Source organism: Pseudonaja textilis, chromosome 6 (genome assembly GCF_049901715.1).
Source record: "Pseudonaja textilis isolate UNSWEBS1 chromosome 6, rPseTex1.2, whole genome shotgun sequence".
Lineage (NCBI taxonomy): Eukaryota > Metazoa > Chordata > Lepidosauria > Squamata > Elapidae > Pseudonaja > Pseudonaja textilis.
The window spans coordinates 54,542,658-54,556,483 of NC_141995.1; the positions used below are offsets into that span (position 1 = coordinate 54,542,658).

Genomic DNA, 13,826 nt, shown 5'->3' on the forward strand with positions numbered 1-13,826 from the left:
AAACCCTACACCACTTCAGACAAACGGCTGTCCAATCTCTTCTTAAAAACTTCCAGTGTTGGAGCATTTATAACTTCTGGAGACAAGTTGTTCCACTGATTAATTGTCACTGAAAAGACTAGACAGCCACTTACCACAAACGATACACATTCTCCTGATTGAGCAGGGGGCTCGACTAGAAGAGCTCCTAGGTCCCTCCCAGTTCCTATTCTATTCTTTAAAAAAAACAACAACCCAAAACAGACTAGCTGCCATTGGGTTCCCAGGCTTCAGACAAACCCCGTTTGCCCCAATCTGTCTTCCTTTCATCAACCTACATTTCCACCCCCCCGCCCCCGCCCCGTTGCTTCGGCTTCACCCCTGGAAGCTTTCAAGACGAGACTGGGCTGTGCCATCTGTCAGAAACGGTGTAGGATCTCCTGCTTGGGCGAGATGGGGTGGGGGTTGGACTAGATGACCTACAAGATCCCTTCCAACGCTGTTTATCTGTTAAGGCTCTGCGTCTGGAGAGAATCAGAACCGCTCGCTCTCCGACCTCAAGCAAATAAATGGGCTGGAGCGCCTGTTAGAAAAGGACGCCCGATTTGAGCTGTCCGGACTTCAGGTAGCCCCCTTTCCCCGCCCGGGACGATTCGGAGAAGGGGGCGAGGCTTCCCCGTCAAGCCCCTCCCCCTTCCGAAACAAGAAGCGCTCGGGCGAGGCTGCGCCCGATCAAACGCCTCTCGCCCGGCCGCTTGGAAGGAGGAGCGCGCCGCCCGGGCTTAGGCGCTCTCCTCGGGGATCCGGTCCTCGGCCACCCGGCGCGAGGGGTTCGGGTGAAATCCGCGGGAGATTCGGCTGCAAGGGCTCTGGAGAGCCGAAACGCGATGGCGTTGGCGGCGGGAGCGGGGCTGTTTCTGGCGCTGTGCTTCGCTGCCGAGCCCTGCCTGGGGGATTCGGGTAAGGGGCGTCCGTGGGGACGGGGATCGGGGTTTGGGGGAAGGGGCGGCGTCAAAGCTGGGAAAGCCACCCGGGAGGGTCGGTCCGTTCTGTCCCGCTGGACCCCGGGATCGGGTCGATCCGGCAGGGTTGGGTGGGGGAATAGGCTCTGCCGTAGCTGGTCCCAGGGATCGGGTCGACCCGGCAGGATTGGATGAGAATAGGATCGCCACAGTTGGACCCAGGGATCGGATCGATCTCGCAGGGTTGGGTGGGAATAGGCTCTCCACAGCCGGACCCAGGGATCGGATCGATCGGATGGATTGGGTGGGAGTCGGATCTCCATAGTTGGACCCAGGGGTCGGATCGATCAGGTGGATTGGGTGGGAGTAGGATCTCCATAGTTGGACCCCGGGAACGGGTCGATCCGGCAGGGTTGGGTGGGGGAATAGGCTCTGCCATAGCTGGTCCCAGGGATCGGGTCGATCCGGCAGGATTGGATGAGAATAGGATCGCCACAGTTGGACCCAGGGATCGGATCGATCCGGGTTGGGTGGGAGTCGGATCTCCATAGCTGGACCCAGGGATAGGATCGACCGGGTGGATTGGGTGGGAATCGGATCTCCATAGTTGGACCCAGGGATCGGATCGATCTGGCTGGTTTGGATTGGAATAGGATCTCCATAGCTGGACCCAGGGATAGGATCGACCGGGTGGGTGGGAATGGGCTCTCCAGCGAGCGGGATGGCATCGCCATAGCCTGACATCCGCCGGGAGAGCGACTGGAGATCCTGCCGTCCTTCTCTGGGGTTTTTTTTTAACTTTTTTTTTAATTAATGGTGATGCTGTTTTCATTGTCACTGTGGTTTTACACCGTCAAGAGTTCATTCCTCGTGAGATGGCAGGCTGTATGAATGAACCAGCTCAATAAATTACAATATAAAATAGTACTTAGCTAGCTAAATAAATGACAGGTAGGTCCCCGGCTTACAACAGTTCACATATAGTGACCATTTCGAGTTAAAATGGCAAAAATGGCTTTCCATGCTTATGACCATAGCAGCACCTCCCCCAGGTCACGTGATTAACCCATAACCCTGTCCCAGTGAGTTAACATTCAGGCGCCTGGCCGTTGACTCATACTTACGACGTCGGCAGTCTTTCCCCCATCATGCGATCCCTCTTTTGCAACCAAACAAACTCACTGGGGAAGCCAGATTCATTTAACAAACCGTGTTACTAACTTCATACCTGCAGCGATTCACATAACAACGGTGGGGAGGCAGCTCGTAAAATGGGACAAAACTCACTTCACCAAGTGTTCTCCCTTAGCAACAGAAGTTTGGGGCCCGACTGAGGGATTCTGGGAGTTGAAGTCCACAGGTCCTTTGCCGGCTGAGGAATTCTGGGAGTTGAAGTCCACAGGTCCTTTGCCGGCTGAGGAATTCTGGGAGTTGAAGTCCACAGGTCCTTTGCCGGCTGAGGAATTCTGGGAGTTGAAGTCCACAGGTCCTTTGCCGGCTGAGGGATTCTGGGAGTTGAAGTCCACAGGTCCTTTGCCGGCTGAGGAATTCTGGGAGTTGAAGTCCACAGGTCCTTTGCCGGCTGAGGAATTCTGGGAGTTGAAGTCCACAGGTCCTTTGCCGGCTGAGGAATTCTGGGCATTGAAGTCCACAAGTCTTAAAGTTGCCAAATTTGGAGAACTCTGCTCTAAAGGGACAGGAGACTCAGCAACCAGCTGGCCATCCCTGTTGCACATCTGGGGGGTGCCAGGCTGGGGAAATCAGGGCAACCCCCCCTCCTGCCGCCATGATGTTCTATATCTTCCACTGGGACAGGATTATGGGTGGGAAGGTGAAATGATGTGAATTATGGACCTTGTTGTCATGAGAGATTAAGATGTTAATATTGGGAGAGTGGAGTTCAAATTGGCACAATATCTTGGCAACTCTGACTTTGGAGGAATTTTCTTTCTTTCTTTCTCTCAGCCAGTTTACCTCACAGGGAAGTTGTAGTGGGGCATGAGAGCTGCTCCGAAGAAGAGTTGGGATATAAATGTAGTACATAAAATAAATTGAATAAATAATTATTGTGTTGTTAGAAACAGAAAAGAGGGGAAAAAAACTACCCTCAAAAACATAAAATAGCTTGAGATTAATGCCCTGCTTGACAGATAATTAATATTTCAGTCACTTTTTTATTGTAATAATTTTTATTGTTCTTTTACACGTATTAATCTTAACTTTAACAGTACTGTGTCATCATTATTATACAAGTCATTATATGCACCAATCTCATGTAAATATCTCCATTTATCCATCTTTATATACATTCATATACTTTTATCTGTAATTTTCTTATTTCCTTTATTTTATTTCTATTGTTCAACCAATTATACCAATTATCCCAAATTTCGTAATACTCCGGCTCTTCTTTCTCTTTTAGTTTTAATGTCAGTGTATCCATTTCAGCACAATCTGGAATGTTTTGAAATACTACTTCCTCAGAAGATGTGTTATTTTGTTTCTAACATTGTGCGTATACTATCCTTGTTGCTGTCAGAATATGTAGTAAAATATATTTAATCTTCTTCCTATATTTCTCCTTAATTATTTCCAACAGAAACAAGTCAGTCACTTTTCTTAACTGTGGGGATAAAAGTGTTGAAACTCTAGCATTTTCTCTAGCAGTGTGATGCCTAATGGTAGATTTCATTTGAAAGAAATAGTCAACTTATAACAGTCAAATAAATAAAATGAGCGTTTATAACCGCATCATTTGTCAGCATTTATAATTACTCAAGAAGAGAAGCGGTGTGTTTGTGGGTTGATCAGCCTAGGAATCCACCCTGAATCTGTGGTGGGCTCACTTTTAACAGATAACAGATAATCAGAGTTGGAAGGGACCTTATAGGTCATCTAGTCCACCACCCCTCGCCCCCGCCCAAGCGGGAGAACTTACACCATTTCTGACAAATGGCAGTCCAATCTCTTCTTGAAGGTCTCAAGTGATGGCACTCCCACAACTTCCGAGGGCAACTTCTGTTCCATTGGTTGATTGTCCTCACTGTCAGAAAGTTTCTCCTTACTTCCAGGTTGAATCTCTCCTTGTTCAGTTTCCATCCATTATTCTTTGTCTGGCCTTCAGGTGATTTAGAAAATAGTTTGGCCCGCTCCTCTCTGTGGCAGCCCCTCAAATATTGGAAGATTGCTATCCTGTCTCCCCTGGTCCTTCTCCTTACTAGACTAGCCAGGCCCAGTTCCTGCAACTGTTCATATGGTTTAGTCTCCAGTCCCCTAATCATCCTGGTTGCTCTTCTCTATACTTTTTCTAGAGTCTCAACATCTTTTTAATAGTGTAAGGACCAAAACTGGATGCAGTACTCTAGGTGTGGTCTTACTAAGGCTTTATAGAGTGGTATTAGTACCTCACTTGATCTTGATTGTATCCCTCTGTTAATGCAACTTTTTGATAATCTCCTTGGGTTGCAAAAAATCTTTTATTTCTCGGCTGTGAAATAATACAGATAGTCCTCAACTTTACGATCCCAATTGAGCCTGAAATTTCTGTTGTTTAAGTGAGACATTTATTAAGTGAGTTTTGCCCCATTTTACAACCTTTCTTGCCACAGTTGTTAAGTGAATCACTGCAATTGTTAAGATAGTCACATGGCTGTTAAGCGAATTTGGCTTCCCCTTTGACTTTGGAATGGAATGGAATAAAATAGAAGAAAAGAATGGGAATAGAATAGAACAGAACAGAATAGAATAGAAAAGAAACACACAGAATAAAATAGAATAGAATAGAGCTGAAATTGGAGGTCTTCTAGTCCAGCCCCTACCGAAGGCAAGCTATTCCAATGCTTAATTGTCCTCACGGTTAGGAAGTTTCTCCTCAATTCCAGGTTGCTTCTCTCCTTGATCAATTTCCAACCGTTGTTTCTTGTCCTGCCTTCAGATGCTTTGGAGAATAAATCTGATCTCCTTTTCTTTGTTGCAGCCCCTCAAATACTGAAATACCGCTCTCGTGTCTCCCCCTAATTCTTCTTTTCTTTAGAGTAGCCAGACCCAAAATCTGCAACTGTTCTTCCTATGGTTTAATCTCCATCGCCTTTGATCATCTTAGTTGTTCTTCTCTGAACTTTCAACTTGGTTTAAGTAGTACGGTGAGCAAATTTTGATCGTCAGGAGGTTGCAAAAGGGGTTTAAGTAACCGAGGGACACAGCAGAGGTCATAAGTATGAACCAGCTGTTGAGCGTCTCAATTTTGATCACAAAGGTTGCAACTGGGAAAAATGGTCCCAAGTCACCCCCACCCCCCCCCAATATTTTTTATTGTACTTTTCCTTTGTTATACATTGCATATTAATACTTGTTATAGTACAATTTTCTTGGTTATGTATAGTATTTCACTATTCACTGTAACAGTATACCATCTGGGTGCAATCTCTACATTCTTAATTACATACCGATAATAAATCTTATACATCCAATAGTTATAGCCAATTAATGGCGTATAATCCTAATGTTTACTTATCTTGGTTATTCTCTCTTCATTAGGCCCAAATGTTTACAAATCCAGATTTCTAACTTCTGCCATTATTTCTACTATAGAATAGTTCCCCAGTCAAAAAGGTAATCTTCTCCCGATTTCTAATTTCTATCTTACTATTAATCCTTGATGATATAGCTCAGTGATGGCAAACCTTGTTGTTGTGGTGTGCCGAAAGTATGTGCGCGCCCTTGTGTCCTGTAGTGGGAGAAACAAATTCCAAGAGATGGTCCTCTCTTTGGATTTTGGCCTCACATTATAACACAGAAAATCATAGAATAATGCAGAAAATCAGACTGGTTTTAGATCAGGCCAGTTTATTTTATTTTGTTTTGTTTGTCAAACACGTACAAGATAACAAGTATGATAGTATGGACATAAACAAGAACAAAGAGAATAAATACAAATGGTAGACAGTAAGACAGGGATGTAGTATTCTGACCCAAACCCTTTTCCAAGAAGACAAACAATAACCAAAGGAAACAGAAACCTTTTAATGAGTCTTACGAATCCCCGGTTAAAAGGCTACTACAAACTCATTAACTTTGATAAACACAAACCTTGCCTAAACTGTTCGAGACTGCCAAGAATCACAGATAAGAAATATTTCACAACACAAGGGTCTTCAAATACCAAATTAAGATACTGGAATGTCCACAAGGCTGAGTTTCAAAACATCTTTGCTTCCTGCAAAGAATGTTCGCTTCACAGCTAGCTTTTATCTTCTGGAAGGAGGGGCCATTACCTTGCTGCCTTACTCCCGAGTCGCCCGTGCTGTTGCAGCTGCTCTTTCTTGCGAGCAATCTTGTGCTCATGTGCACTGGGCACAGGCTCCCCGGGAATCTCCTCATTGCTGCTGCCAGCCCCCACAATCTCTGAAGGCAGCAGTCTACTCCCTAATGGTCCTGGCCCCTCATCTGAGTCCTCACTCTCCTCAGCTGTCTGCACCTGCTGTTGGCTAACCACAACAGGTAGGCACGCTCGTGCACTTATGCACACTATGCCAGAAATCCTACAGAGAGGGAAGTATTGGGCAAGAAACTTGCCAGGCTGTCAAAGCTTTCTCTAAGTATGGCATTTCAAAAGTTTTCAGCTTGTGGCTCCTGCCAGGAGATATTTTGAGAGGAGGCTGGCCTCCTTTCTTTTTAACTGAGTAAACAAGGAAAAGTTTCCTCACTTACAGGAAACCAGATTAGCTGTTGCTGAAAAATCCCACATTTCCTGAGCTATCTCCTCCAGAGCCAAATGTAATTTGGAAGTACAGTAGTGGATGGAAGGAGTAAGGAAAAGGAACATTCAACTTCGGAGTCAACGAAAGACAAGTGTTGAAATTCTGGATTGCAGTCCCTTGGGAAAAAGGTTTAATCTCTCCTTTGGACAGGGACCGTAGCTGCTTTTGAAGCAATAAAAGATAAAGGAAATAATTAAAAGGGTGACAAGGCTCATTTGCAGATTATACAAGGATCTCTGCAGCAATGGAAGTGAGGTTGTACGAAATACCTTGTGAACCCCACCGCTGGTTATTTTGGAGGCAAGTGGAAACACAACTCACAGTCGTTTAGGCCAGAGGTGGGTATTCAGCCAGTTCTGACCAGTTCTGGAGAGCCGGTAGCGGAAATTTTGAGTAGTTCGGGTAACTGGCAAGTACCACCTCTGACTGGCCCTGCCCCCATCTATTCTCTGCCTCCCAAGTCCCAGCTGATTGGCTGGGTCTTCTTTGGCTGCCCTGCGCAGGAGAACGGAGCTGGAAAGCAGGTTAGTGGGGTGGAGACGGAATGGGGAGGTTGCAGGAACCTTCCCCTGCCACGCCCACAGTAGTAAAAAAAATTGAATCCCACCACTGGTTTTGACCAAATATAGTTGCCCCAAATCTTATATAATTATCATCATGCTGTGGAATATGGAAGTTGTAATCCAGGGCATTTAGAGTACACCAGATAAGGGTTAGGGTACTTTTGTTTCCTTTTATTTGTGGTTTCAGACCAATAAAACTAACGTTTAGAATGCAGAAGAACCAGACAACCAATGAACTTAAAACAAGGAATAAAGAGATAGGATCATTATCCAGTTTCTGCCACCCGTAGGGAATGCTAGAACGTTGGCAACTTTTATAGTCTTAAGTTAGATCTTGCAGAAGGAAAATTGTAATCTTTTCTTCAGAAAGAAGATGAACATGTCTGATAATTGGATTTATGAATGCCAGATGCCCTGAGGGCCATGTAACACTGTTTGGATTACTCACTCAACCTCTGTTTCTGAGAGGGCACATTTATGTTTGAAAGAGGAAAGACTAATATACTCCCTAGTAGTTGGTGTTGAAGCCAAGGAAATCATGTCTTTGGAGAAATAAGTAGAATATTAGAGAACTAGCCAGGAATTGTCCATGGAGAACCTGCAAATGTACCGTAATAGAGTTGGATGACTTTGGCCCTGTCATTCTACAGATCTAAATCCCAAATTCTCTGTTGAAGTTTGATTAAAGGTGCCAGGTTTATCTAATTTATCTGGGCTGAGAATAAACTAGTGCACTGCTTGTTCTTAGGAGTTCCTTACAAGAGTAGAAGGTTAATACGTAAACTTCATAATGATAGTAAGCATTCTTCATTTCCCAGTAAACAGAGGTCAGTGTTATAAACTACCAGTCATTAAAATCAAGGTGAAATTTGGACCATGCCACAGGCCAAAAGGAGCAAAAATCTTAGATGTGCTTTAAGAAAAATCCATGGATACAGGCTGGAAGTCACCAATAGCTTGATGACTGTTACTATGCAAGTCTTTCTATCTTGTCTTATAATACCAAGCATGTTTCTTTCCATGGCTGTATATGCTACTTGTAGATTTTGTATCTGTCGGTCTGTCTGTTTATCATCTCTCTCTCCTCTTTCTCTCATCTCTGTTTATCAATCAATCTATAATCTATCTATCATCTGTCTGTATCTATCTGTCTGTCTGTATCAGCTCTCTCTTCTCTCTCTCATCTCTCATCTATCTGTTTATCTATCAATCCGTCTATCATCTATCTATTATCTATCTATCATCTATCTTTCTTTCTTTCTTTCTTTCTCTTTCTTCTTTCTTTCTTTCTTTCTTTCTTTCTTTCTTTCTTTCTTTCTTTCTTTCTTTCTTTCTTTCTTTCTTTCTTTCTTTCTTAGCATAGGGAAGGATGAATGATCCTTCAGTCCTTTTTTAAGGCTACTTGATTCTTTCTATCACAGACAGGTTACTAATTGGTCTTATATAAATAGCTACGATGAACTTAGTCAATCAATCAATATTGAGCTAGTCATATATTTGTGTGTGTGTGTCACTGTCAATTCAAGGTAAGGAAGGAGTGGAATTGTATGGAAATAGCAAAACTTTGATGCTGACAGGAATGCAAAGGATTAAAGATTGTTTCAGGTGCTTTCTATACATCGTGTAGCGAGTAATTATGAGGTGTAGGAGAAATATGCTTTGTTAGCTGGGTAGGTAGAGACTCAAAAAATATCTTTGGAGATTCTCAGCCATCCATGGTTGTCCCAAAGGTGGTTTTTTTCAAGAGGCATCTGGACTTTCTTTGTTTTTCCTTGAAGACATTTTGCTTCTCATCCAAGAAGCTTCTTCAGTTCTTGGATGAGAAGTGAAATATCTTCAAAGAAAAACAAAGAAAGTTCAATTGCCTCTTGAAAAAGCACCTTTGGGGTAGAGACTCAGTGAATGCTTGTCTTCCCAAATTTTCTTGAAATGAATAATGGAGGCTGTGGGCTTCTTTGTTTATTACTAGAATAATGCCCCCTGCAACCCACTTGTAATAACAAAGACAATTCTGAGTCCTATTAAAATTCTACTGCCAGATAAACACAGAGATGGCATCTGTACATGAGTCCCATTAAAACCAATCAGATCAAATCTTTACCACGGTCATAAACCAGCATAGTGAAATCAATAAGACATGCATGTGTTCCTGTGTAGGAATGTCTGAAAATTACTTATGATGTAATTAGTGGGATTTGGACGGATGCGTAAATGTTGAGTTCATTGGGGCTTGTTAAGGAACACGCGTGCCTTGGACTGTAAACTTACATAAGTAAAAGCCAAGAATATTTAGCACAGAATAGATTATTTTAATTTACTGTACATGTTTCAAATAGACCAGAAACTCTCAAAGAAGAAATATTTCTCTTGGGGCGTTTAATAATAATAATAATAGCAACAATGTCAACAACAACAACAATAATAAAGGGTGGGATGTTTGCTTCCAAAGAACATTTGTGACAAGAATCAATTTAGCACAAGTGGAAATGGTGATTATGGTAATTCCAGAATTAAGCCCTTGCCTGAAAAACAAATTTAAACCTTTGGTAACTCTTTCCAACTTAAGTAAAACGTCGGAAAGAAATTACATAATGGTGCTTAGGGATCTCTTTGGATCAGCAAGATAACTCTTCAAAAACTGATTGGAATGTGACCAAGTTTGAGAATCATTTGTGTCATATACCTAGTCATATATGACCAATAGCCATGGGGGAAAAATATCCAGAACATTTTGCCCCAGAGCCTCCCTACAGAAAAGCACATTGGACAGTGGCTCAAGATAATGAAAAATATTCTTAAGCCCACTCCCTCCTTCTTCCCAGGTCACTTCACCCAGAGTGGAGCTCATGTTGAAGGGTGAGAAGAAATTCCTGAGCCATATTGTGCAAACCTACTCTCTTGATACTGGAGATGCCCATAACTTTATATAAAGAATATTTTGAAGTGCTTCAGTGCATTAACAGGGGGATTCAATCAAGACTGCATGAGGTACTAATACCACTCTATAAAGTCTTATTAAGACCATCCCTAGAATACTACCTCCAGTTTTGGTCACTACACTGTAAAAAAGATGTTGAGACTTTCGAAAGAGTGCACAGAAGAGCAACCAAGATGATTAAGGGACTGGAAGCTAAAACATAGGAACTGGGCCTGGCTAGTCTAGTGAAGAGAAGGACCAGGGGAGACAGGATTGCAGTCCTCCAATATTTGAGGGGCTGCCACAGAGAGGAAGAAGGGGTCAACCTATTTTCCAAAGCATCTGAAGGCCAGACAAGGAATAATGGATGGAAACTGAACAAGAAGAGATTCAATCTAGAAAATGCCCCAAATTTGGGTTTATACTCTTTGGTTCCCAGGAAACAACAGTCGTTGTTCCCAGGAAACAACAACAGAATTAAAGTTTCCTTTGAAAGTCTTGGTGATTTTATAGGCTCTCCAACAAGGTTTTCAAAAGAACAATACTAAACTGGTTGGCCATTGCTTTTTTCCTGAATTTTTTTTTAAAAATTGTCTAGTCAAGCCCTGGGATGTTTTGGTGATTGCCCATTCTGTCCCAACTGGGTTTAACTCTATACAGGTTTCTGATTTGATTTGTTTTCTTAGATAGTACGAGCTAGATCAGGGGTATCAAGCTTGATTTCATTGAGGGTCACATCAGGCTTGTGTTTGACCTTGGAGGGATGGGGAAGGGGCTGTGACCAGGATGGGCATGCCCAACTCGACATCACTCGTGTTTGGAGCACCTGTGGTGGCCCCAGCACTCAACTAGTGAAAACGGGCTCCCGAGCTCAGTTTCCAGTTGCAATGGCCTCTTGTGGTTAGCCGGAAGCAGGTGCAGACAGCTGAGGAGAGCGAGGACTCAGATGAGGGGCCAGGACCATTAGGGAGTGGACTGCTGCCTTCAGAGATTGTGGGGGCTGGCAGCAGCGATGAGGAAGTTCCCGAGGAGCCTGTGCCCAGTGCGCATGTGCACAGGGCTGCTCTCAGGAAAGAGCAGCTGCAACAGCACGGGTGACTCAGGAGTAAGGCAGCAAGGTAATGGCCCCTCCTTCCAGAAGATAAAAGCCAGCTGTGAATTGGACTTTCTTTGCAGGAAGCAAAGACGTTTTGAAGCTCCAGCCTTATGGACACAGCCGTATCTTAGTTGGTATTTGAAGACTCTTGTGTTGTAAAATATTTCTAGGTAACCTTATCTGTTATTCTTGGCAGCCTCGCACAGTTTTGGCAAGGCTTGTGCTTATCAAAGTTAATTAGTTTGCAGCAGCCTTTTAACGAGGGATTTGTAAGAATCATTAAAAGGTTTGTTTTCCCTTTGTTTCGTGTTTGTTTTATTGGAAAAGAAGAAGGTTTGTGTCAAAACAGCCTCCTGCAACCATCTGCCAGCAAAAACGGAGCTTGGGGAGGCTGCATGCACCGTCCCAAGCTCCATTTTTGCTGGCAGAGGCACCACAGGCTCGTCCTTCATTGTTTCCAGGGCGGCCCCGCAGGGCAGATCTAAGCACCTCTGAGCCTTGAATTTGACATCCCAGAGGTAGATGGACTCCACTCAAAACTGAGTGTTCAGTTCTACAGAATGCTTATGTTCCATCTTTGTTCAACCTTGCAAACTCTTCCCAGACCTGGTCAAGGCTGTTTTTGCACAACTTAAAATATCTTTACAGAAACAGACTCCACTGTGAGCTTCGTATAATTCTAGGCACTTGGATGACAAAAAAAAAAAGGAAACACAATAGGAGCAACAGAACTAGGTCAAAGCTTCTCTTATTGTCATCTGCAACAGCGACGGTAGCCAGGAAAGTTTCATGAAACTGCTAACGGACACACAACAAGCCAGGCAGCAGCATCCATCTCTGTATTTGAGAAAGTACCTTGATAACAAAATCTAAAAATATCAGTTGATACGGTTTTCTTAATTATGAAATGTCTTCAAAATAAAGAAAATGATTGCTCTGAATGTATTTATTTCGGAACACAATCATTACAGTGTTGTAATGGGATATGAGACAAGAGTCTCTTTTTAAATCTGAAGAGAAGGACTGAGTGGTCAAAAATGGCAGGTAGATACAGATATAGATTAAGAGTTGGAAGGGACCTTGTAGGTCATCTAGTCCAACCCCCTGCCCAAGCGACCCTACACTATTTTTGACAGATGGCAGTCCAATCTCTTCTTGAAAGCCTCCAGTGATGAAGCTCCCACAATCTCTGAAGGCAACTTCTGTTCCATTGGTTGATTGTTGTCGCTGTCAGAAAATTTCCTCTTATTTCTAGGTTGAATCTCTCCTTGATCAGTTTCCATCCATTATTCCTTGTCTGGCCTACAGGTGCCTTGCAAATAGCTTGACCCCCTCCTCTCTGAACCAACCCCTCAAGTATTATAAGACCGCTATCATCTCCCCCCTGGTCCTCCTCTTTACTAGACTAGCCAGGCCCAGTTCCTGCAACCATTCATTGTATGTTTTAGCTTCCAGTCCCCTAATCATCCTGGTTGATCTTCTCTGTACTTTTTCTAGAGTCTCGACATCTTTTTTACAGTGTGGTGACTAAAACTGGATGCAGCATTCTAGGTTGGTCTTACTAAGGCTTTATAGAGTAGTATTTGTACCTCACTTAATCTTGATTATATCCCTCTGTTAATGCATTTTAGGATTGCATTGGCTTTTTTGACTGTCGATGCACACTCCTGGTTCATATTTCATTGGTTGTCCGCTAAGACTCCAGGATCCCTCTCACAGTTACTGCTATGCGATGGATAGGTGATGGATGGAGGAGTAAATTCCAACCTCAACTTTTTTGCATGTGCATTGACATCATACAAATGAGGCATTGTCTTGCATTGTGATGTTCTCTTCCTTTTTTACTAACCCCCACGCACCCACTGGTAAATACTGCTGTAGAGCATATTCCCTTTTCTTAAGTTAAATAGAAAAGACGACAACAAGACAAAGAAAAACCACACCAAACAATGTAAAAAAAAGAAAAACTCAACAACTAAAACTCAGAAGCCTATCTACGCCTCTAAAGTTGCGCGGCAAACATTTCCATGAAAAGAAGAATAAATGTTTTGGTCCGTACTGATCCCGTTGCTTCGTGCTCTCTTGCAAAGTTGTTTCATTCTAGAGTGGCTCTTTTCATTTCAACAGCCACGACCTGAGACAGACATGTTATTTGGAAGCCTTCCAAGCAAATTTAATTAATTTGATCGGGGAGTAAATCATGGTTTTCTGTGTAAACTGCAGGGACATTTAAGTCACGCCTGAGAAAAATGAGATCATTATTAAAACTGAGTTCACCGTATTTCAATGCGCATATCCTTTAGCTAGACCTTGAAGTTAGAAGTGCAACCAAACAGGAACTCCACCCCAGCCGTATGAATTGTAGAGCTGAGTTGCTAGCTTCTGACCATCTGCCCATTCTTCCTGTTATGATAGCACTCATGAATTTCAGTGTGATATTTCATGCTTCACAATTTAACTCTTTCCATGGACAAATTGGCATTTTTCCTTGGATGCTATTATTGCACATCCTCCTAAATTTGTTTGCTGACTTAAATTAGCCAACAGGTT

General features: G+C 43.2%; 1 protein-coding gene across 2 annotated transcripts in view; it reads left to right on the forward strand.

The window, feature by feature from the left end:
• Positions 1-719: 719 nt before the first annotated feature.
• Positions 720-13,826, forward strand: part of KDR (kinase insert domain receptor) — a 79,623-nt gene continuing 66,516 nt past the window's right edge. Inside the window, exon 1 of one of the 2 annotated variants that reach the window (XM_087936595.1) lies at positions 720-939. In XM_087936595.1, coding sequence (XP_087792721.1) covers positions 867-939 — 73 coding nt within the window. In that variant the 5' untranslated portion in view covers positions 720-866. The remainder of the gene's footprint in view (positions 940-13,826) is intronic. The other variant, XM_087936594.1, reaches the window with a different exon arrangement.